Source organism: Ursus maritimus, unplaced genomic scaffold (assembly GCF_017311325.1).
Source record: "Ursus maritimus isolate PB19 unplaced genomic scaffold, ASM1731132v1 scaffold_4, whole genome shotgun sequence".
In the NCBI taxonomy this organism is placed as follows: Eukaryota; Metazoa; Chordata; class Mammalia; order Carnivora; family Ursidae; genus Ursus; species Ursus maritimus.
In genome coordinates, this window is record NW_024426552.1 from 62,132,808 (window position 1) to 62,155,241 (window position 22,434).

Here is a 22,434-nt window from a genome sequence, read left to right on the forward strand (position 1 = left end):
GAGGACATCATAAGCGCTCATTAAATGACAGCTTTCACCATTGTTTTGTTATTTTGGAAGACAGGAATGACTTCCTAAGTTATTAGGTGCCACTGATCCCAGAGGCCTGAAGGAGAGGAGAATGCACGGGGCAAAAGGAGAAAAATCTAGCAGTCGGCAACTGGAGCAGGTCAGGCCCATCACCATATCCCTGCCCTTCCAAAGTCAGCCTGCAGCCCAGCTGCCTCCCGCACTTCCTACCGCATGCCCGGCCAGATTTCTTCTGTTCATTCTTCTTTTTGCTCAAACCCACCCCTCATCTGCCTCCTCCTCCTTTTCTCCCACGCTTGTTTGCACGGTTCCACCCTGATCCTGGCGGGCAACCCTCCCACAGAGTATTCCTTTGTCTCTTACCCACTTTATAAAACTCAGTGTGGCGGGTCGTCTTTGGAAAAGTGTGTTATGGGGTCTGATGAGTCACTGGGACCAAATCCCATGTTCAGAGCCCCTTCAGCTCCTTTCTGGACCAATAAAGCCCCTCTTTGGTGGCCTGCCTCCCCCCTTCCTTAAGTTTGTAGTCCTACCTCCCCCTTATTCGACCGCATGCAGTCATTTTTTGCTTGGATCCATGCTGCTGTGATCACACTTTAAATGCCTTAAAAAAACAAATTGCTGTCTTTCTGTTCTTTAAACCCGACTAATCAGCACCAGTAGGCTGCTACCCAGCGCATTGGTGCATAATCCGTACTGGTTGAAATGGTGCTGCACTCGGCTTCTCCAGATTTCTGCCCTTTACTCTCTATACTTGTGTTATCTGAACTTTCTCCTTTCACCGTCTATTTATTTTTGTCTCTAGATGGTAACTCAACTGGTCCGGAGCAATGTCTGCGCAGACCAGTAATGAACTTTACAACGTGACTGGTCGGTCACAGGAGTAAAGATCCCCCCCTCCCCCGTGGAGTTTGCGCAGTAACTCCTTCAGGGCGCTCAGGCTCCGCGCAGTCTGGAGCGTGACAATTACCAGAACAATTGCAGGAAAGAATGATTGTCACTTCTAAGCAGAAACTACACAGAAACATCTTGTAACAATGACCCGGTTTCTTCTATTCACTCGGCAAACATTGATGGAGGACCCATGCTGCACCCAATTCTGGGCCCAAAACACTCATTGATTTTAACTTCTTCAATTCCCACAGCTGCCCAGGCAAACGAGTAAGGGAAAATAGAGAAGTTGAGATTATCTGGAAGATTGTTAACGCTTAGAGTGTAACAATGAAGTTACATTTTAGCAAGGTCTGAGTCAAGTAGAAGGCTAGCCTCCCACTGAGCCTCTATACAAACTGGGATTTTAGCCAAACTGCCTCATTTGCTACCTCACGGTCACCTTGCTCCTCTGGGTCCCTGCTCCCTGACTTTTCTTTCCCTGGAAGGTCGGCAACCCCCACCTTCCTCCCACACCGCCATCCGTCTCTAGTCTACTTACCAAAACCATACACATGCTGCAAGGCTCACATCTTCCCTACTCAGAACTCCCAGAGCACTTGGGGTCTTACTCGAAGTATTCAAGTTATTTAGGAACGATCTTAGCTTCCCTGCTAGAGCATAAAATCCTAGACTACAGCAATCTCCCGTATGTATCTTCGTATACCTCAAACCTCAAGTTGTATCATTTAATACATTTTGATTTAGAGCAGGAATGCAGGAAGTGATTACTTAAGTCAATACCACAGTAAGAGATCTGGATGGCTTTTCTGAAGGTAAAGTACAGAAGCTAAAGTAATTAACCCAAACACTTACCCTCATGCTCCTACCAGAGACTCCTCAGGGAAAGAGAAGCCCACTTATTTTTAGGGCCATACAAAGCATTAAACCACATAAATAATTTCTGGGAGCCAGTGTGGGCTGGGGGATGAGCTTGGGCTCCAGAGTCACGCAGACCAAGGTCTCCAGCCTCGCTCCTCCACTTACTGGTTGCACGGCCCCGTGGACTTTAATTACCTAAATTAAAGCTTCAGTTTCCTCATCTGCAGAATGAGGCTCCTCACCTTTTTTTCTTTTTCTACCTAATCTTGGGCTATGAGAGTGAAATGTGTGTGTGGGAAGCACGGAGGACAGCGGCACATGGAAGGAACGATATGTCAGCCCCTCTTCTCCCACGCCCCGCCTTGTACAACAGGGTATCTTCTATTTTTACTTCCTTATTTATTTTTCCAAGTTTTTATTTAAATTCAAGTTAGTTAACATTTAGTGTAGTATTGGTTTCAGGAGTAGAATTTAGTGATTCATCAGTTTCATATAACACCCCGTGCTCATTACACCAAGTGCCCTCCTTAATGCCTATCACCCAGTTCCTCCATCCTCCCACCTCCCCTCCAGCAGCCCTCAGTTTGTTCTCTATAGTTAAGAGTCTCTTATGGTTTGCCTCCCTCTCTGTTTTTATCTTATTTTATTTTCCCTTCCCTTCTCCTATGCTCACCTGTTTTGTTTCTTAAATTCCACATATGAGTGTAATCATATGATAATTGTCTTTCTCTGATTGACTTATTTCGCTTAGCAAAATACGCTCTAGGTCCATTCATGTCGTTGCAAATGGCAAGATTTCATTCTTTCGATGGCTGAGTAATATTCTGATACACATCTTTATCCAGTCATCAGTTGATGGACATTTGGGCTCTTTCCATTGTTTGGCTATTGTTGATAATGCTGCTGTAAACATCAGGGTACAGGTGCTCCTTTGAATCTGTATTTTTGTATCCTTTGGGTAAATAAACAGGGTACTTTTTAAATTGCCAACTATTTGTGAAGGTAACAAAATATTCTGATGATAATGGCTTTTAACAGCTGCCTGTAGTCCATATGGGCCCCATCTGCCAACTCTGGCCATGGGTTTACCTTTTGGGTTTCAGTTCGCCATGACTGAGGGCAGGAAGAGCCATGCCAGGACCCCTGCCCAGTCCTCAGCACTCCACATCTGCCCTGGTCGACGTGCAGTTCATCACGTAGACGCGTGCAGTCTGTATATTCCACACCTTAAAGGACCACTGAAAGTCACTGATAAGACTCCAGCAAGCTTTCCTTTTTATTCTTATTCATAAAATTACATTTAAAAAAAAGTTACAGTGATTCCTGAGCTTAGTAAGCAAATTCCCGCCCTTGCTAAATGATTGCCTCACTTTGGTTTGGATGATTTCAAACGCAAGAAGGTGATCCGTGATGGTGTGACGTAGTCATGTTGTGGAACTTGGAGCAGCATTTGTCACCTGGTCCTATTCAGTTGTAATGTTCTCCACTGTGTCTCCAGCTTGTGTGAAATCCTTAAGATGGCCAAAGACGACTCCACCGTTCGTTGCTTCCAGGGCCTGCTGATTTTTGGAAATGTGATTGTTGGTGTAAGTAACAAGTACTTTTCAGGAAATTCTGTTCCTTCCGTAATCACAGTTTTTGGATTAATCAAAAGTGAGAGTTTAAAGGAAAATAATGATATAATTACTGGCTTCCTCTCTCTTTTCTTCATTCCAGGAAATGTGTTAGTAAAATATGTTAGCTAGAACTTATATAAATAATCATACGTAACTACATAATATGTTGAAAGACCATGGTTTAAAATAGAATAAATAAAATATTATCCTCCCAGCTTTAACATGCAAGAATCTGAAAGAAACCACGTCCACCATGGTCAGTGTCCAAACATTCCCACCACATGCACACTTTGGTGTTTCTTTCGTATTTCACCTGTTTGATTTCTGTGGAACTCTTCTGGTAAGGCTGTTGGGGACAGATGTTTGCACTTACACATCCTTGTCCCACAGAGGCCAGTACAGGATGTGAGAGTGGCTCCGAGTCCAGGTTGTGTGGGCTCGGTGTCCTGACCGAGCTCTCGAGAGTCAGGATCACTGGCTCTAGGCCCAGCCCGGCCTCCCACTCCACGTGACTCTGGACAAGTCATTGGCTTTCAAGGCCAAGAGCCCTCATCTATAAGATGCAGGGGGTGGGAAAGATAACCACCAAGGTTCCTTCCAGCCCGAATGCTCAATGGTTCTCTGGCATGGATGAGTATGACCAGGACTAGTTTAAATATTATAATCCAGGAATTTGGGCGAGAGGCAGTGGGAGTGGGGGTGGGAGGTTATCTCCATACAAGAAGATGTCACTTGAGTGGTTCATGTCCCAAGGACTCTAGATGGTCTAAAATTGCCTGGATCTTTTCCTAAATAGCAATAAGACAGAGCAACATGTGAGAGGAAGCATACAACTTATTAACAGGATGGAAGGGGGTGTTTGGTTTCCTGGTAATGAGTTTAAGTCCATCGCTTTGAGCCTATGCAGGGACAGAGTGAGTCTCTCTCACAACCCCCTCCCCACTGTTCTGCATCCCTTTCCCAATGCTGCTCTCCTGACCACTGGCCTGACCGAACGCCCTCTGCCCCCAGATGTGCGGCCTTGCCCTGACTGCAGAGTGCATCTTCTTTGTATCCGACCAGCACAGCCTCTACCCGCTGCTTGAGGCCACTGACAATGATGACATCTACGGGGCAGCCTGGATTGGCATGTTCACCGGCATCTGCCTCTTCTGCCTGTCCGTTCTAGGCATTGTAGGCATCATGAAATCCAACAGGAAAATTCTTCTGGTGGTGAGACCTTAAAACTCTCTACAGTTGCCTCTGGGATCAATTGTGATGGACTGTTTCCTCTTCCCTGAAGACAGTGATTTGGCTTGTAGTGGAGCAGGTGGGAGCAGAGAGAGCCAGGTGAGGAGTGAGAAGGAGGTTAAGACTCCCCCTGCAGCGAAGCCTGTCCACATGGCAAGTCCAGAAGATTCCAGTACAGGGAACCCACAGGGAAGAAACCTGGGCATGACCCTTTTGAGTATTTTCTAGATCTGTGCTTCACTACCCAGTGTCTGCACATGTCCAGCAGGTACAGCCAGGAGCTACATAGGCCAAGGGAGAGACAGAGTGAGAACATGATCATTAGATCTTTTTCTTTTGACAATAAGTAGTCTAAAGTATTGTTTTCCTATTAATCTTTGGCATTTTAGGATATAAAGTACAAAATATGCATGATTTTTTAAAGAGAAAACATGAGGTTTTTCAGACATTTTTGAGCTCAAGGCTGATGATTTTGTAAAACGACCTGCATTTTGTATATTTTGCATTCAGTCTACTTTTCAGGGACCCTAGGAAACCCTGCTGCACAGCACTGTAGAGGACAGCCTCAGCTCCCACCTGCCTGCAGAGGCTCTAACGCTGTGCACCTGCAGACGGGCTTCTGCCCTTAGCCACAGACAGCAAGGGCATGCCTGGCCTGCGTAGATGGAAGCCAGTTTGCCGCCAGCAGAGCTAAGAACCCTTGACATCGGGTCTAGAGCTCTGTTCTCTGCCCCATGCTCAGGACAATGGTTTCTCACAATGCGATCGGTCCTGGTCCCACCCCCACTCCCCTCCCTGAAATAAATCTCCTACCCAAATGCTGCAGAACCTGAGTTACATCTTTATGGAACAAGCCCATCAACTTAAGATGCTTGTTGGTTTACTTTTCCTGCGATCTAAACATTGTCCTGGCACCCAGGGAATGCAGAACCTTTACATTCTCTGATTCCTTTAGCATGAGTTAATTCCAGGACAAAAGCACCCACTTTTTCTGGTGAGGAGAAGAATGCAGGGAAAGGGAGAGGAGGGGCAAGTGTCCCCAGAGACAGTTTCACCTGCATCCTGGTCTCCCTTTGGGCTAGCCGTGTATGCTTGACACAGCCAGGAGGGAACATGCTTCACCGTGCCCTGCAAACAGAAGGAGCAAGGCACCTTCCTGGGGGCTGATGGAGAAACCCCTGCAGCCTGGGGCCTCCTTTCTGGAGTGTCTGTAAGGGGTTTCCGGGCCCCTTTAAGAAGAGCCATCAGGGGCTCCTGGGTGGCTCAGTCCTTAAGGTCTCCCAGGATCCTGGGATCAAGCCCTGCATCGGGCTCCCTGCTTGGGGGAAGCCTGCTTCTCCCTCTCACACTCCTCTAGCTTGTGTTCCCTCTCTTGCTGTCTGTCTGTCAAACAAATAAATAATATCTTCAAAAAAAAAAAAAAGAAAAAAGAAAAAAGAAGAGGGGCGCCTGGGTAGCGCAGTTGTTAAGCATCTGCCTTTGGCTCAGGGCGTGATCCCGGTGTTCTGGGATCGAGCCCCACATCGGGCTCCTCGGCTGGGAGCCTGCTTCTTCCTCTCCCTCTCCCCTGCTGTGTTCCCTCTCTCGCTGGCTGTCTCTCTGTCACATAAATAAATAAAATCTTTTAAAAAAAGAAAAAAAGAAAAGAAAAAAGAAGAGCCATCAAAGCTCTTTTTTTTTTCTTATAAGGATTTTATTTTTAAGTAATTCCTACACCCGAGGTGGGGCTTGAACTCACAACCCCAAGATCAAGCGTCACATGCTCTAGGGACTGAGCCAGCCAGGTGCCCCCAACCACCAAGGCTCTTGACAAGAAACAAGGCAGCAAGTGTTAGGCGGCCTCTGACGGTGGCCACAGCCCTTGTGTGAGGAGCCGCTGAGTCGTTAGGGCAGCCCAGCGTCCTGCTCAGAGAGCCATCCCCCGGGGGAGAGAGCACAGCGTTCCTTGCCCTCCGCCACCCACACCGACTGCGGCGCCCCTTCCCTAGAAGAACCCGGGGCCCCAAAGCGGATATGCAAGACCGAGGAAAGCAGAGACAGACCCTTGCAAAGAGTTCCCACCCCAGATCGAGGCCACGTGCTGTTCAGATATTTTTCAGTCATTAATAGAGACAGTGTGGTGGGGAAGCATCGTGCGACACACAACGGCACACAGACACACAACGGCACCACACAGTGAGGTGCGTTCCGCTGGCCTGACCGGTACCTGGAAGGCTGGGGGCTGAGAGAAGAGTGCTGACAAAGGGCTGTGTACCCGGACGCGCCCGCTCCTCTCTGGTCGGCCTGGACCCTTGTCAGGAGCGGCGATGGATGTTAAACACGATCTTCTGACCTCCGTAATTCTAAGGTTTCGGTAAACCATAAAGAAAATTGCCGTCAGCGAGAGGGATTTATGAAGCTCTATGTAGTGTCTGACCCACCAGGACTCTCTTGCCAGCCATCGAACCAACACACACGCACACGCACACGCACACAGAGACACGCGTGCATACGCGTGCGCGCACACATCAGTTCATTCTCTTGTGTTTGTTTTTCTCAGTTAAAATAGAAATGCAAGGTACTGGGCTGAGAAAGCTCTGTATTCAATAGTCATCTGTTCTCTGGGCATAAGGAGGGAATTGAGCTGACTAGCACCTGCCACCAAGTCTTGCTCCAAACAGCTGATCAACGAGGGGTTGTTGAATAATTACGTGAATAATTAGATGGTTAATACTTAGATGAATGTGCTGGAAAAAGTAGCAGTTTATTTTCTTTAAACTCTCTCTTTGGAGATAAATGTAATTTTTTCCCCCATTTGTTTCCCTTCCAGTATTTCATTCTGATGTTTATAGTATACGGCTTTGAAGTGGCGTCTTGTATCACAGCGGCGACACAACGAGACTTCGTGAGTACAATCGCAAAAAGCGCAGAGCGAAAATGATCACAGGAGTTGTCATTATCATCATAACAATACAATAGCTGACATGTATTAAGCCCTTACTCTGTACCAGGCACTCTAATATGTGCATTAATATTAATTATACAAGTTTCCTTAATCCTCAGAATAACTCTTTGAAATAGGTATTATCACAATGGTCACTTTTTAGATAAAGAAATGAGACTTAAAAAGGCAAAGTAACTTGTCCAAGGTTACACAGCTGGTAAGGGAAAGAGAAGAATCTTGAGTCCAGGCAGAGTAACTCCCGGGCCCAAGTTTACACGGCTGTGCTCTGCCCACTCTGCCCTCCCACAGGATGGCCAATAACCCACCACATCTAAGACTTCCTCTCAATTCAGCATCTTGCCTTCTCTCCTGTTCCATTTCCTAGCCTAAGCCGCTCTAAAATGCCTGCTCACCCTGGTCTCACTGGGATTTCTTTGAAGATGGGGGTGAGGGGTGTCTTCTCCCTTCATGGAGACTTCAGCCTTCCAGAGCAGCCTCACCCCCGCCCCACGGCTTCTCAGTGCCTCTGCAAACAGTTTTACTCCGGGAGACACTGTTCAGTGCCCCTAGCAACAGGCTGAGCAAATCATTTTCTTCCTTGGGGATGAGTGTGCTAACTCTCCTTTTTTTGTCTCCTCCCTCCATAGTTCACACCCAACCTCTTCCTGAAACAGATGCTGGAGAGGTACCAAAACAACAGCCCTCCAAACAATGATGACCAATGGAAGAATAACGGAGTCACCAAGACCTGGGACAGACTCATGCTCCAGGTAATGCCGGCAGTCTTGGGGAGATAGCATTCTGTACCTAAACCAGTATCCGGGAGTGAGGTATAGTGCGGAGTGAAGCCAAAGAGTGGGGATCACAGCCTCTAGGGCGGTCTCGTTCAAAAAGAGACTGGACTGGGCGCCTGCGTGGCTCAGTCGGTTGTGTCTTGACTCTTGATTTCAGCTCCAGTCATGATCTCAAGGTCATGAGGTAGAGCCCTGCATCAGGCTGGGCATGGAGCCTGCTTAAGAGTCTCTCTCTCCCTCTCCCTCTGTCCCACCCCTCCTGCTCACACAGACTTGCTCTCTCTCTCTCTCTCTCAAAAAAAAAAAAAAAAAAAAAAGGAGAAAAGAACAAAAGAGACAGGACATAGGCAAGTTCATTTATTCTTCCTGTCTATTCCTCTTGTGTGTACATCACTCAGGGGGACCCCTAGATCTTTTATTTTCGAGCCATGATGTTGATTAACTTCCATTTAGGGATAATGACTGTTAAGAAATTTAGATAAATCACACACACTGCCTCTTAGAACTCAAGCATCACTTACACTGAAAGAATGAGTTTGCTTCCTCTGCATCACAGAGAACTCAAGTGGCAATTATTGCCTATTTTGCTTCTTTATTACTGAAGGGCTAGTGCTGCCAAGAACCATGGGCTATGACTTGACTTGATTGCCCACTTTTCTATAACTGGCCATCATACCTTATATGCAAATTTACCTTAAATATCATCAAAAATCCAAGCCTTTCAGACTATCCACTGTTACCCTTACATTGCCTTATGTATGTAAATGTCTATCCCTACATAAGCCCGAATCTGACCCAACTCTCACACCGCCCCCTGCCTCCCCTCCCCCTCCCCTGGCACACAGCACATCATCAGCAAACTCCCTTATAGGCTTTGCCCCCTCTTTGATGTCTCTTTACCCTCAATCCTCTATCCCTTCCTACATTTATCTGAATATTCCCATTCCAGTCATTCTTTTTACCCCATGAGGACCTCTGATTCACTGGCACTTTTTTACTTTCTCTCACTCTTCTGACTATAGGTCATGTACTTTTCCCACTCTGCTAGCAAGAACTAAGCTCTTCAAATGAAAATGCAAATGCCTACACATCTGAAAAAATCTTCTTACTAACTTTTAAAAACCCAGTCTGAACTTAACCGTTTTTTTCCCAAAAAAAGCCCAGATCTAAATACAGGATAATTATTTTTCTTAGCAAGATATTTTCCATAATCCAGTGGCAAAATAGGATATGCTTTAAAGACAGCTGATTTGGAGTGCCTGGGTGGCTCGGTTGGTTAAGTATTTGTCTTTAGCTCAGGTCATGATCCCAGGGTCTTGGGATTGAGCCCCGTGTTGGGCTCCCTCCTCAGTGGGGAGTCTGCTTCTCCCTCTGCCCCCCACCCTGCTTGTGCCCTCTTTCTCTCTTGCTCTCAAATAAATAAAATAAAATAAAAATAAAGACAGTTGATTTACCATCAACTTTATTTGAAAGTAATTCATTCTGAAAGTTGAGAGGGGTCTGTCATTTTAACTTCTTCCCTTGAAACATTTTAGCAGAATTTCTACAAAGGAAGGATAGTGGTATGAAGTATGTTTTACCCTCTCTCCTCAACTGTATCCAGAGGGTGAGGATATTAGCTATGTGTTGCTTGCTCTTCCTCTCCTATGTAGAGGCGTAGCTGTGTGCCACCAGGTTTGGGTCATTTTTTTCCAGTTTATTTCCTCCCATTATAAAAGTAATACACAACTACTCTAGAAAATGTGAAAAGTACAGAAATGTAAAACAAGAAGAATTACTCATCACTTCTTCACCGCTAAAAATTTTAATTTTCTGACTCTCAATTTGCTCATTTGTCATATGAGAATAATCATACCTCCCTCCCATTGCTGTATCAAGATATTAGTATTAATGATAATCAAGGGTTTGCTATGAGTCAGGCACTGTACTAGACAGGTCAGGCACATTAGCTAATTTAATCCTCACAGGAATTCTGAGGACCACAGACTGTGTGAAGGAAACAAGGCCATGTTTTACAGTGAAGGAAAATGAGGCACAGTAGGGAGTTGAACCCCTCAGAGGTTACAGAGCTCATTAGTGGCTGGCAGAGTAACAAATGTTGAAGTATTTTGTAGGCTCTAAAACATAGGTTAGCGATACCCTCAGCTCTTGTTTGGGGAATTCTAGTAAGTGTAAGATACGGTACACTTTCCATATCTTCTTTCACCATAAAATCTCAGTGGCTACATTGATGTTCTAGCAAGGAGCATGGAAGAGAATTTTGTCTCTGTCCTCTGCTGACAGGACCACTGCTGTGGTGTAAATGGTCCATCAGACTGGCAGAAATATACGTCTGCCTTCCGGACCGTGAATAACGATGCCGACTATCCCTGGCCTCGTCAGTGCTGTGTGATGACCAATCTTAAAGAACCTCTCAACCTGGAGGCCTGCAAACTAGGGGTGCCTGGTTACTACCACCAGCAGGTGAGTCCTCCCCGCCCGACACCTGCCAGAACCGTGTTCTGTTCTTTATGAGGGAAATACTGGCTAACTATAGGTAAGGTCTCTCATGAAGAACTCTGCATCCTTCTTCCTAAACCTCATGTCAGCTCTTTCTTTCTCGGTCAGTAAAATGCGGATGCTAATCTAGGGCTGTTCTGGGGAAAATCGACATTGTAATAAAATTAACGGAACCTGAGAATTGCGATAGCAAAGTCCAACTTTGTTTAAATGCAGACTATTTGTACAGGAGAATATAGACTTGATATTTCAGACACGATTTCCATTAAACAAAGATTTGTTCTATTTTTGCAAAATGTAAATCGGAAGGGGTGTATACAAAAAGAATGTTCTTCTAGTGCCAAAGCAATGGCAATGGCTGACGGTAAATGGAGTAATTGTACAACTGCCTTCATTATTCAGTGGCAATATAGGATAGTCTTAATTGAATATGAAGTCGATGATTTGGGTAGAAGGCAGTTTATATACAGATGGTTTTTGAGACAGTGTTTCCAGCCTGATGAGAACGATATAATGATCCTGAAAACTAACATGTACTGAGTACTTACTTAAGGCAGATGCCACTCCAAGTGCCATAACATATATTAACTCATTTAAGGCTCAAATGTAGGTGCCAGTGTGATTCGTATTTTATGGACGAGGAACTGAGACATGGAGATATAAGTACCTTGCCCAAGGTCACTCGGCTAGTAAATGGTTGAGTCAGAATTCAAACCCAAGCCATCTGGCTCTGGAGCCCAGACTGTAAGCCAAGAAAGAACTTGGAAATAGTCCCAAAAAGCCTGAGGAGAATTCTCCTATACTTGTAGTCAGCCTCCGAAATACTTACACTGCTTTGCGAGGTACCACTTTGAGGGAAGCTGGTTGTGTGCCAGTTCATTAAATATTGAGAAACATCAGGCTCCTTAGTCCTGGAGTAAACAATACAGAGCGCGCTTTCAGAGTGAAGGTCACCGAACAGCTGAAGATCGTGCCATCGCCGGGAGGGTGCCTGGACGAGGATCGGTTGCATTCATCCAGAAAAGGGCATGGGAGCGGTGCGGATTCTTCTGCAGAGTCCGTCAAAGCAACCCTATCTACCTTTTCAGCGAGGCCGTCCGGTGTCATTTCAATCGCTTACGTTCAGACCGCTCTAACAATTAAACGTACTCCTTCTAATCACAACACGCAGCCTAATGATCACTCTCGGGAGTAATACATGCTTTCAGTATTTCAACCTTGGCCCGGACCCACACAAACGTATCTTGATCGGATTGCATTGCATATAAACTGGATCGTCTCTGTGAAAGGGACAGAATAGGGTATTTGCCCTCAGATAATCAGGTGATCTCCCTAGGACATGTGATGTTTCCAGCAGCGAGGGACCTCCCCATGAGTTTTGACAACCCTTCCCACCCCCTCCCTTGAGGTTTCTTGGCCTCACCTGTCCGTAACCTTTCTACCTCCTCTCCCCACCAGCTACAGCACAACTACAAACTTACCATCACACAACCCTACTCCCCTACCCGAGTCCTGCACCTGAAATTCCTCTCTCTGTCCCCAGCTCCCCGTGCTCCTCCTCTTCGATCTCACTCATTCTTCACCCTCAACATACTCTTACCTACTCGTCCTTTCCACTTCTCCCTCTCCCTGTGCCCCAGATTCCCACACACCACCCTTCTTTTTGAGTTACAGGTCCTGCTACTTCTCCTATAGCAATCCCTTCCCACCAAGTTAAATACGTCGCCCAGTACTTCCTATCCTTTACTGCTACTATTGCAGTTGACGCCTGGATCCATATCGTAGGTATTTGCTCACAAGTCCATTTTTTCTGCGTCTCCTCGAGGACTGTACACTACTCACTTCTGCGTCTCAGTTCTTCACATACTGCTGGCCCAATGCAGGCACTGGGAAATGTTTGGGGGGGTGGGTGATGGAAGAGGGGAATGACTCTCTTTTTCATATCCACATTGTAGTTTTCAAAATGCACATTGCATAAATGAAGGCTAACAAAATTAGGGAAGTCCTCATAGGTGTGGGGAAAACAGAAACTCACCAGAATTGCCCATAGCATGTCAGATGCAGATATCCTTACTCGGGTCCATCTGCCCCAGAAATGCTATGTGCAAATTCTGATCGTTGTACCTCAGGAACCTTATCACAGAACTAAAGAAGATCAAGGGAAGCACCATTACAATGATTAAAAAAAAAAAAAAAAGCACCATGCGAAGGAACTAAATTAGAAGAGGTGAAAAAACTGGGGCTTTTGTCTGTAAGTTCCGTAAGAACAATACCCATGTCTGTCTTGTCACCGCTGAATGCCCAGCCCAGCGTCTGGCACCTGACATAAGTGGGTTCTATGGGTACATATTAGGACAAACGACCCCTCCCAGGGTTGTCAGGAGGACCCATGAGTAATGGATATAGGAGGGCTTGTGAGCTACGGTGTCACAGATGCTCCTGCTGGAATCAGCTCATTCTATCAATGTTTATTAGGTGCCTACTATGTGCCAGGTACTCGTGCTGGGTTCTAGAGATTCAGCAATGAGCACAATGAGATCCCTGCCCTCACACTTGTACCGTAGTGTGAGAGAGAGACACCAAACAAGTTACCAAACAAATACATGATAAATTCCAGGTAGTGATAAATGCCATGAGCGGAAGTAAAGTGGGGCAAGTATACAGGAATGACGGGGAAAGAGTGTTTTTCTCTATGGTAGTCAAGAAAGACTTCGTTGGGATAACACTTGCACAGAGTTCTGAATCAAGTGAGGATATGAGACGCTCACTTAAAAAAGACTGGGGAAGAGAGTTCTAAGTAAAGGAAGCAGCAGGTGCAAAGCCCTAAGTAGGAGCGGTCTTAGCTTTTTAGAGGAACACCAAGGACATCCGCATGGCAAGGCCAGAATGAGAGAAGGAAGAGTAGAAGGCGAGGATGATTTAGATTTTGTAGGGCTTGAATCTCTATGGAAGGATCCCTCCTTAGGAAAAAAAAATTAGGTACAGGGCCTTGAATTGGTCTTGGTAAGTAAGCAGCCCTGAAGCTTAAGCTCATTAGCTTTACAGGGAAACAGCCTCTGGGAGAGGATGCCAGGCTCAGAGGGAGAGGCAGAGCCTCGTCAGACAGGGCTGCTGGGAGGACTCAGAATTTCATTTTAAGAATGGGGGAAAGCCATTTGTTTTGAGCAGGGATTTGCAGTGATCTGATTTATGTTTTACAAGCATCCCTCTGGCACTGTATAAAGCTAAGGAGGGTGCCGACAGCAGACTCGGGCCCCAGGGAGACAAAGTTAAGAGGAGGTTGTAGTAATTCTGGAGTGAGACCATTGTGGACCAAGGCGGTAGCAGGAAGCAATACGTGTTTGCATTTGAGATATATTGTTAAAGTAGACCCAAAAGGTCTTGCTTAAGTATATGATGTTGGATAAGGAACAGTTAGAGATAATGGACAGGAACAGAGATCATTCCAAAAGTTTTACTTGAGCGCGTAGGTGAACAGAGATGCCTGTAACGTAGATAGAGAAGGGTAAATGGGGGGACATAAAGGCTTAGCAAAGTCAGGGCGCGTAAGTGGGTTAACAAGGGCCTGGAGCAGGGCCAGAAAGATGGAACCTCAAGTGGTCGCCTGGGCAGGGCCTCGCCAAAAGGTCAGCCTTTTGAGGACATTTCCCTCCGGACCTCAGTGGTCCATGGAACCACCTGGCTGCCGCATTGCTTAGACTTCCCCAGGGCGTCAGCACAGGTCCCCCAGAGGGCAGCTCTAACCCCACGCATGTGCGTCACCCCAGCACTTCGCATGGCGACTGGGACAGAGTGTGCCGCATGTAAAAGCTCGCTGGATTACGGCATGCATGCTTGCTTTGATTAATCAAAAATGAATCGCTTGCACGCACACTGTGGCTTTTCAATGTCTTACTAGAATCCAATAAAGAAATATTGAAATATGATAGCAAATGAGAATTCAGACAGCATGAAATAGGAGTTCCTTTAATGGTTTAAAAAAAAAAAACCCTTTGATTTTCATAGATCAGAAGCACTTTTAAGAACAAACAAAAGGTAACTCTGCTCTCAAAAAAAATCAAAAAAATCTGTAGGGAGAGAAAAAATACTCAAATTTTATTAAGAATACTTTATATTGTACTTTATACTACAATTTAAAAAAAAGAATACATTGCCCACGTATTCAGTATGAAAAAACATTAGCCTAAAACAGCAGCACCTTTGTTAGCCTGAGTGATAAAGACACAAAAGAACGTGATATGAAGTAGTTATTGAACAGGACTGTTTCTATTCCCTCAGCACAGCCCATCAACAGCCGGCTGTCCACGGGGACGTGGAAAGAGCCTGGTTATGTAAACTAGACTTTGGAATAGTACTGATCTGGGTAGAAATCTGCTTTCCTGCCCACCCCTTACATCTTTTTCTCTGGCTCCTCTCACACCCACGTGGGATCACCTGTCTCTCCAGGGATGCTATGAACTCATCTCTGGACCGATGAACCGACACGCCTGGGGGGTGGCCTGGTTTGGATTCGCCATTCTCTGCTGGACTGTGAGTATTTCCCTGCCCATGCGAAGGAGAGAACTTGAGATTGCCCCTGGTTAACCCAACCACACTAGCAGTCTGGAAACAAAACCTCAGACCTGAGGGCTGGGCAGGAAGCTGTTGGCGTCAGGCCAAGGACCGTGGATTCCGTTGGTGGGCAGGGTGTTCATATCCCCCTAGGAGAAGGGATGTGCCCTACCCGCCACATCCACCCGCTGACGGGAAAGCACTTGCTTGCTACCCCTGCTCTCCAGATCTCATTAGTTTATTATAGATACCGAAGATCGCTCAGTGGTTAGAGACCACTTCCTAGGGAAGCTTGGGGAAAAGAAAATATGCCTGGGCCCCAGCCTCTGAGATTCTGATCCAGCGGATCCAGGCGCAGGACCCAGACGTTAAAAAGCATTTCCTTTTTTCCATATGATTCTAATTTGCTGTCAGGGTGAAGAGCCATCACATTTGGGAAGCAGTTCTAAACTTTTGCTTTCAGAACCCTTTTACACTCTCAACAATTATTGAGGACTCCAACAAGCTTTTATTTATGGGGGCTATATCTATTTATATTTACCCTAATGGAAATTAACTCAGAATTTTAAAAAATACTTATTAATTCATTTGAAATAACAATAATAAACTAATTACATGTTAGCATTAACAATATATTTTTGTGGAAAAAAGTGACTATTTTCCAAAACAAAAAATAGAAAAGCAGCATTGTTTTACATTTTTAAAAGTATCTTCAGTGTCTGGTTTTAATAGAAGACAGCTGGGTCCTCATATTTGCTTCTTCACTTAATCTGTTATGGTACGTTGCTTAGGTTGAAGGATTTGAAGAAAATCCACCCTCACACTGATAGGTAGTTGAAAAAAACTAGAATGTTTTGATAGCCTTATCCAAGGGTAATTGTGAATATTCTTCTTCAGTACTACACAAAACTTGACAACTAGCAGTTTCTTAAAGGTTAGTTGCAATGTGGAATCTAAAACTATGTCAACAAACTTTTCAGACTCTATTGTATTAAAATACATTCACATTGGTTTGTCTTACAATTTGCAGAAATTTTTTACCCATTCATGATTCTATAACATCATGCATTGGTCATTTGGGAAAATATTGGTTCACTATGTTATGCTGATCTTCCAAACGTTGGCTGAATTCTTTACCCAATACCAAGAAATCACATTCGTTGCTATTGCCACATTGGAAAGGCCCTTAATCATGGGGATGCTATCAACCCATCAGGACAGAAACAAGTTGCCTGATTTTTGCTTGAGTGCCCAAATGGATCACTGGCAACAAATATTGTCAGTTGTTTTCCTTGGAAGTAGCAGACTCACTTTGTAAATTTTTGAGACAGTGTCTGCCAAACATCCCATCTGAATAACTGTAGCTTGTCTGTTAGTCATTTTTTCAAGTAAAAATCATGTTTCATGAAAAAATGGCTATTTCGGGGGCGCCTGGATCACTCACTCGTTAAGCGTCTGCCTTTGGCTCAGGTGCTGACCCCCGGGTCCTGGGAGTGAGCCCCATGTCGGGCTCCCTGCTCAGCCCTTTCCCTCTGCCCCTCTTCTGCCTCTCCCAGCTGGTGCTCTCACTCTCAAATAATAAATAAAATCTTAAAAAAAAAAAAAATGGCTTGGGGCACCTGGGTGGCTCAACTGGTTGGGCGACTGCCTTCGGCTCAGGTCATGATCTGGAGTCTGCTTCTCCCTCTGACCCTTCCCCCCTCATGCTCTCTCTCTCAAATACATAAAATTAAAATCTTAAAAAAAAATGGCTAGTTCAGGATACAACTCAAACAATCACACAAGTGCTTTTCCTTAAGACAACCCTCAGATCTCAGCTTTCAACAAAACTGCTTTATGCATACTTTCCGTTGCAAGAATATTAAAAAGATGTATATTCAGGGGCACCTGGGTGGCTCAGTTGGTTAAGTGTCCGACTCTTGATTTCCACTCAGCTCACGTGATCTTACGGTCGTGAGATCAAGCCCCATGTTGGGTTCCCCTGCCCTCTTCCTTCCCCCTCCCCCGTGCATGAGCACATGTGCGCTGTCTCTCAAATCTTTTTTAAAAAAGATTTTATTTATTTATTTGAGAGAAAGAATGAGAGAGCAGAACGGAGGAGGGGGCAGAGGGAGAAGCAGACTCCCTGCTGAGCAGGGAGCCCCACCCAGGGCTGACCTCCAGGACCCCAGGATCATGACCTGAGCCAAAGGTAGATACTTAACTGACTGAGCCACCCAGGCGCCCCAATAAATAAATCTTAAAAAAAAAAAAAGATGTATATTCAAAGGTGAACATTTAATAAAATTAGTAATTCTTACTGCTTCATCAAAAACAATCTCAAAATTCTAAAACTCCAAATCTCTTAAGGTGCCTTTTCTCTTGCTGCACGTACATAGCAGTGAAGAATACACAGACTACTACCACTGTTTAGTGCCTCTACCTCGAATCCTGCTAAGTTGCCCGCAGTTTTACCTTCCCCTGCTTTTGCACCATCAGTACAAATGTGGAAAACAGGGAAAAGGGCAAATAAAGTCTTAATATTGTTATGCAAATGGTCTTGACATCCGGCACACCCCCAAGGGTCCCTTGGGTGTTGGTGCACCACACTTGAGGAAATGCTGGGTTCAGCGTGAGCAGCTCAGTGAGGCAGGCAGGAAGGGAAAGTGAAGTCCTTTGAGAGCTCTTCTGTGGTTCCTCACCCACCCTCAGGAAGTCCTGCAACACCCCCCACACACCTCCGTCATGTCACCGTCACTCCGCTACGATGTATTTGTCTCTGTCAAAAGCCTGGGAACCAGCTGCCCTCTGTATCCCCAGGGCCTAGCAGTGCACATAGCTGGTGCTTGATAGTTTGTTGAATCAATGGAAAATGGTAACAGTGAAGTTTCTATCTGTGCCATGCTAGCAGGAACTGTGGGATAATGTTTAAAGGCTCTTAAACTCCAGACCAGTTGAAACACTTGACATTTCCACAAGCATTGAATGGACTCTGAATCTAGTAAAGTCTCCTTGAAATTCAAAAGAGGGAAGCAAAAGGAACTAAATGTATTGAGGGCCTGCTATGGACAAGGCATCATGTCCAATACTTTTAGCATTAAATCCCCACAACAGTAGCTAGGTAGGGAGCCAGTCTCCTAGGGTAAGTTCCTTACCTTCTTTGCGCCTTGGTCTCTTCATAGGGCTCTGGAAACATTCAGTGGACTTGTACGTGTAGCACTCAGAACAGTGTCTGATGTATAGTAAGTTGTCAATAAACATCAGACATTAGTGAGCATAGTATTTCTTTCTCGTTCCGTCGTCTAACTCAGGGGGCGGATGGAGAATATTATCATTACTTTCCAGATGCAGGGAGTGAGTCGCAGCTCACTCAGAACAGAGATATTCTAAGCCCTCGCCCACGTCAAATACCTTGAGTTCTGTGGCATTCTTCAGGGGCAGCTGTTCCAGGTCACAGGCATTTTTGGGAAAAGAGGGGGTTTGTGGGAGGAGAGTTTCAATAGCAGAAAGCAAGAAACTCGTACCTCCAAATGGTACATACAAGAAATAAGAATCCACTGGAAGGTCATTAGCCTGCTGGGAAGAGGAAAGAATTTCCCCAGCGGGCTAGTTTAGCACAGATGTGAGGGGAGAAACCCCAGCAGACAGGGAAGTCTAGGGCAGATTGGGGCAAGAAAGTGGGGAATGGAGAAGCTATCACTGACTGGCAGCTTAATTACCTCTGCCCCAGGAAGTTTCTTAAGGTGAGATTACTCTTAAAAAATCAGCATCATCTAAGCCTGAGTGAACCTAACATCCTTTTTTCCCCAAGTATGAATTGTTTCTAAAACAATTCCTTATTTTCGTGTGTTTTTTTCCCTTTGTATTCTAGTTTTGGGTTCTCCTGGGTACCATGTTCTACTGGAGCAGAATTGAATATTAAGAACAAAGTGTCACCACCCCACCACCTTCCTCCAGTGACTCTGGACCCGGTGCTGCAAGTGAGCTCTCCTAGGACAGCCCACATCTGCGCCCCGAGGGGGCCCTGTGCCTTCGTGCTCACACTGCCGAGTCAGTTGGTGCGGTGTTCCCCTGGGCTCTCAGACTCTCAAAATTCTCACTAGTGTTTTCAGCCTGGTCTAGGGTTCTGCAACATTTTTATAGACGTTAGGAAAGGGAGACTTTAGAAAGTCAATAACTACTTCCATCCCTGCTTACTTTTAATTTGGGGGCATAAAAACACTCGCAAGAACCAGTGTTATCACAGCAAAGCCAAGTCCGTATTTGGACAGCAAGGTTGCGTGTATTTCTCACTACTTTCTAAGAGAGACTTGCAACAGCTTTCATTCTTCTCAGCCTTGCTCAAGCCAGAGAACTAAGGAAAAGGTTGCTGAGAGAGATCTTTGGCCTTTGTTCTATGGTGGCTCCCATCTATACAGACTCAAGTGATTCCCTTAATGCCCCCTTAGGACCCTTTTATTCTCCAGGATGATGCCCAAACTTGAGCTAATAGTGGTTGAAACTTCCTCTCAGACATGGCAGCGTGACATGTGGGTATTAAGCTCAGTTCTCCCATTAATTAAAAGTATGTGGACTTTTGGGGACAAAGTAGGGGCCTGTCATGTATTTACGAGTCTCAAACGGAAACACCTTTCAAACAAGAGAGAAGCAAGCTGGATATTAGATATGTGACTTATGGTCATTTCTGCTACTGTCAAATTATTTCTCTTCTGAACTGTTTCCTTGGTGGTCCTGAAAGAAATTCTTACAATTCAATATTTGTCTAGTCTTATAAATAAAAAGGGCTTTTAAATATGTTCCTTTTCTTATGTTTTTACCAGTGGCATAACTGGTCACATACAAGGGTAACAAAATGAGTGTTCCAACAGAAGAGCCTTTTAGGCTCATGGGAATCAACACTTAGGAGATGGAAAACGCAATCGGGTGAGGTTTCCTGCCGATGCCCTGCAACCTTGCTGTACGGTTAGATGGTTGAAACTTTTCACTCCTGCTGCACTTGGCCCAGTAGTGGGGATGGAGCTCCGGCTCCTCAATCCTTTTCCTCCTGCAACGGAAGCATCCCGAACTTCCAACTGTGAACTATGGCCCCTATGAAGGAAATGGATGTTTTCTTCAGGTCCTACTCACAGCCAACTCAGTCACAAGGAGTGCGCCGATCCCACACCCTGGTGTTCGGTGACTTAGGTTGAGCCCCGGGGTAGGGAGGGACAAGGGAGGAGTGCCATGCACCTGCTGGAAAAGCTGGGACAGCAGCCTGATCCCTAATTCCCAGGATAGGGGGCCACAGGCTCCTGTCCTGACTCCCAACCGGCTTGCCCCTCCCCTGCCTCACTTGTCTCTCCAGGAGAGTGCTCCGGGTGTCAGGATAAAGGACACCTGCACTAGCTGAGAAACTTCTCTCCATGGTCTTTGAGAAGAGAGAAAGAGACAGATTACTCTGGGCCAAGCTTTGAAATGCCTCCCATGTGTTCTGATGCCTTTTTCTTCCACTGCTAACCAGGTTTTCCAGTGCCTCACGCTCTGTGCTGGCTGAGCGAAGTCTGCCCCAAATCCACTCCTACCTCCCCTCTAGGGCTTTGTGCATGCTCCAAAACTCTGCCTACCCACAAAATTCCATTCTCCTTGTGATTGGATCTCAGCTAGGTTAAGGGAAAGGCTTTGTGCAGACTAATTCATACTAAGGGGTGAGTGACAACTAGTTTCCACTCTCTTAATCTTCTCTGTGGATTTTTCACTGATAACTGGAAATTGATCTCTGGTTAGTGGAATCCAAGGCAGCAGTGGGAGCAGGAAGAGCTGTCATGGGGGTAAGATGGTCCTCCTGCTGCTCTCTAAATCTTACCTCCTGCCTTCTCTACCAAGAAGTACCTTGAAAGAACACAGGCCTTTAGTCAATGCCCCTTGTCCCCTCTCCAGCTAGATTCCTAGTGGAGCCTCAGCCTCATTTTCGGAGAAGGTGCAAATTCCACTGTAAATGTAGACAGGTTTTTGTTACCCCCAAACCAAATAAGGCCCTGAACTCACGTATCCACTATGTCCAGGCCACCAACACTTGGGGAGGACATACCTTTCAGCTGAGACAAACCCAGGCCCGAGGACTCCTCTGCAGAGAGTCCAGCCATTCAGGACTCCTGTGCGTTCTGTGCCAGGGGTCGTCAGTCTAACTTCAGAGCAATTTCCGCTCTGCCTGATTCCTGCTTCCATCCCTCTCCACCTTCCATATAAGCCCAGCCTTCCCCTTCTTCCTTCTGGCTTCTGGGACTGGAAGTGGGGCTCATAGTGGGACTCGAACCACCATTCAGGGTGAGAGCCAGGTCCAGCCTCACCAAAGCCACCTCCAGCCCCACTAGACCAGGGGTTGGAAGGAGAGCAGGGGCGCCTGGCTCTGGGAAGCTGGCAGGTTGCTGGGCTCGAGATCCACCCAGACAAAAGCATCTCGGAGAAAATGCCACTTCTCCAACAGACCATGGCCTGCTTATCAGGTACACAAAGAACAATTACGACCTGACACCAGAAATGGGTCAGGCTGATTCTGGGGTAGGTTTTACTTGTTTGCAATGCCAGATGGGTCATCACGGTCTCTTGGTTAGCTGATTCCTCCAGGTTGCCACTCAGGCTCCTGGTGGGCTGTGTACAGGGAATGTTAAGAAGCCTACTGCTCAGGGCACCTGGGTCGCTAAGTCAGGCAACGGGCTCTTGGTTTCAGCTTGGGTGGTGATCTTGGGGTCTTGGGATTGAGTCCCCTCTGGGCTCAGCTGGGGAGGAGGAGTCTGCTTGGGATTCTCTCCCTCCCCACCCCTAAAAATAAATATATAAATCTTGAAAGAAAGAAAGAAAGAAAGAAAGAAAGAAAGAAAGAAAGAAAGAAAGAGAAAAAAAAGAAAGGCCTAATACTCAGGTTTGTAAGCCCTGTAACTTTTTTTCCCACATGAGCTGGAATAAACAGAAACCGTTCTGAATCTAAACAGCACATCAGGTACTTCCTGGCTATTGATGAAGAAGAGAAAGAACAAATAATAGTCATGTGAGTTTGAAAAGCCAATCCCCTCTCAAACCTCCA

At 45.9% G+C, this 22,434-nt stretch overlaps 1 protein-coding gene across 2 annotated transcripts; it reads left to right on the top strand.

The window, feature by feature from the left end:
• The first annotated feature begins 3,115 nt into the window (after nt 1-3,115).
• On the top strand, nt 3,116-21,039 carry UPK1B (uroplakin 1B). Of its 2 annotated transcripts, XM_008708216.2 has the most exons (7): nt 3,116-3,368; nt 4,410-4,610; nt 7,438-7,512; nt 8,199-8,321; nt 10,629-10,808; nt 15,291-15,374; nt 19,246-21,039. In XM_008708216.2, exons 1-7 carry the CDS (start codon nt 3,300-3,302, stop codon nt 19,294-19,296), a joined length of 783 nt encoding a protein of 260 aa, XP_008706438.2. In that variant the 5' UTR covers nt 3,116-3,299; the 3' UTR covers nt 19,297-21,039. The 2 variants fall into 2 exon arrangements, with proteins under 2 accessions (XP_008706438.2, XP_008706437.2); XM_008708215.2 differs by lacking the exon at nt 19,246-21,039 and having other exon boundaries at nt 15,291-15,954.
• Nucleotides 21,040-22,434: the final 1,395 nt, after the last annotated feature.

Coding starts and splice junctions, on each gene's coding strand:
- UPK1B (XM_008708215.2), top strand. CDS start 3,300: ATGGCCAAAGACGACTCCACCGTTCGTTGCTTCCAGGGCCTGCTGATT. Junction 7,513..8,198: donor CGGCGACACAACGAGACTTC/GTGAGTACAATC, acceptor CTCCCTCCATAG/TTCACACCCAACCTCTTCCT. Junction 10,809..15,290: donor CTGGTTACTACCACCAGCAG/GTGAGTCCTCCC, acceptor CTGTCTCTCCAG/GGATGCTATGAACTCATCTC.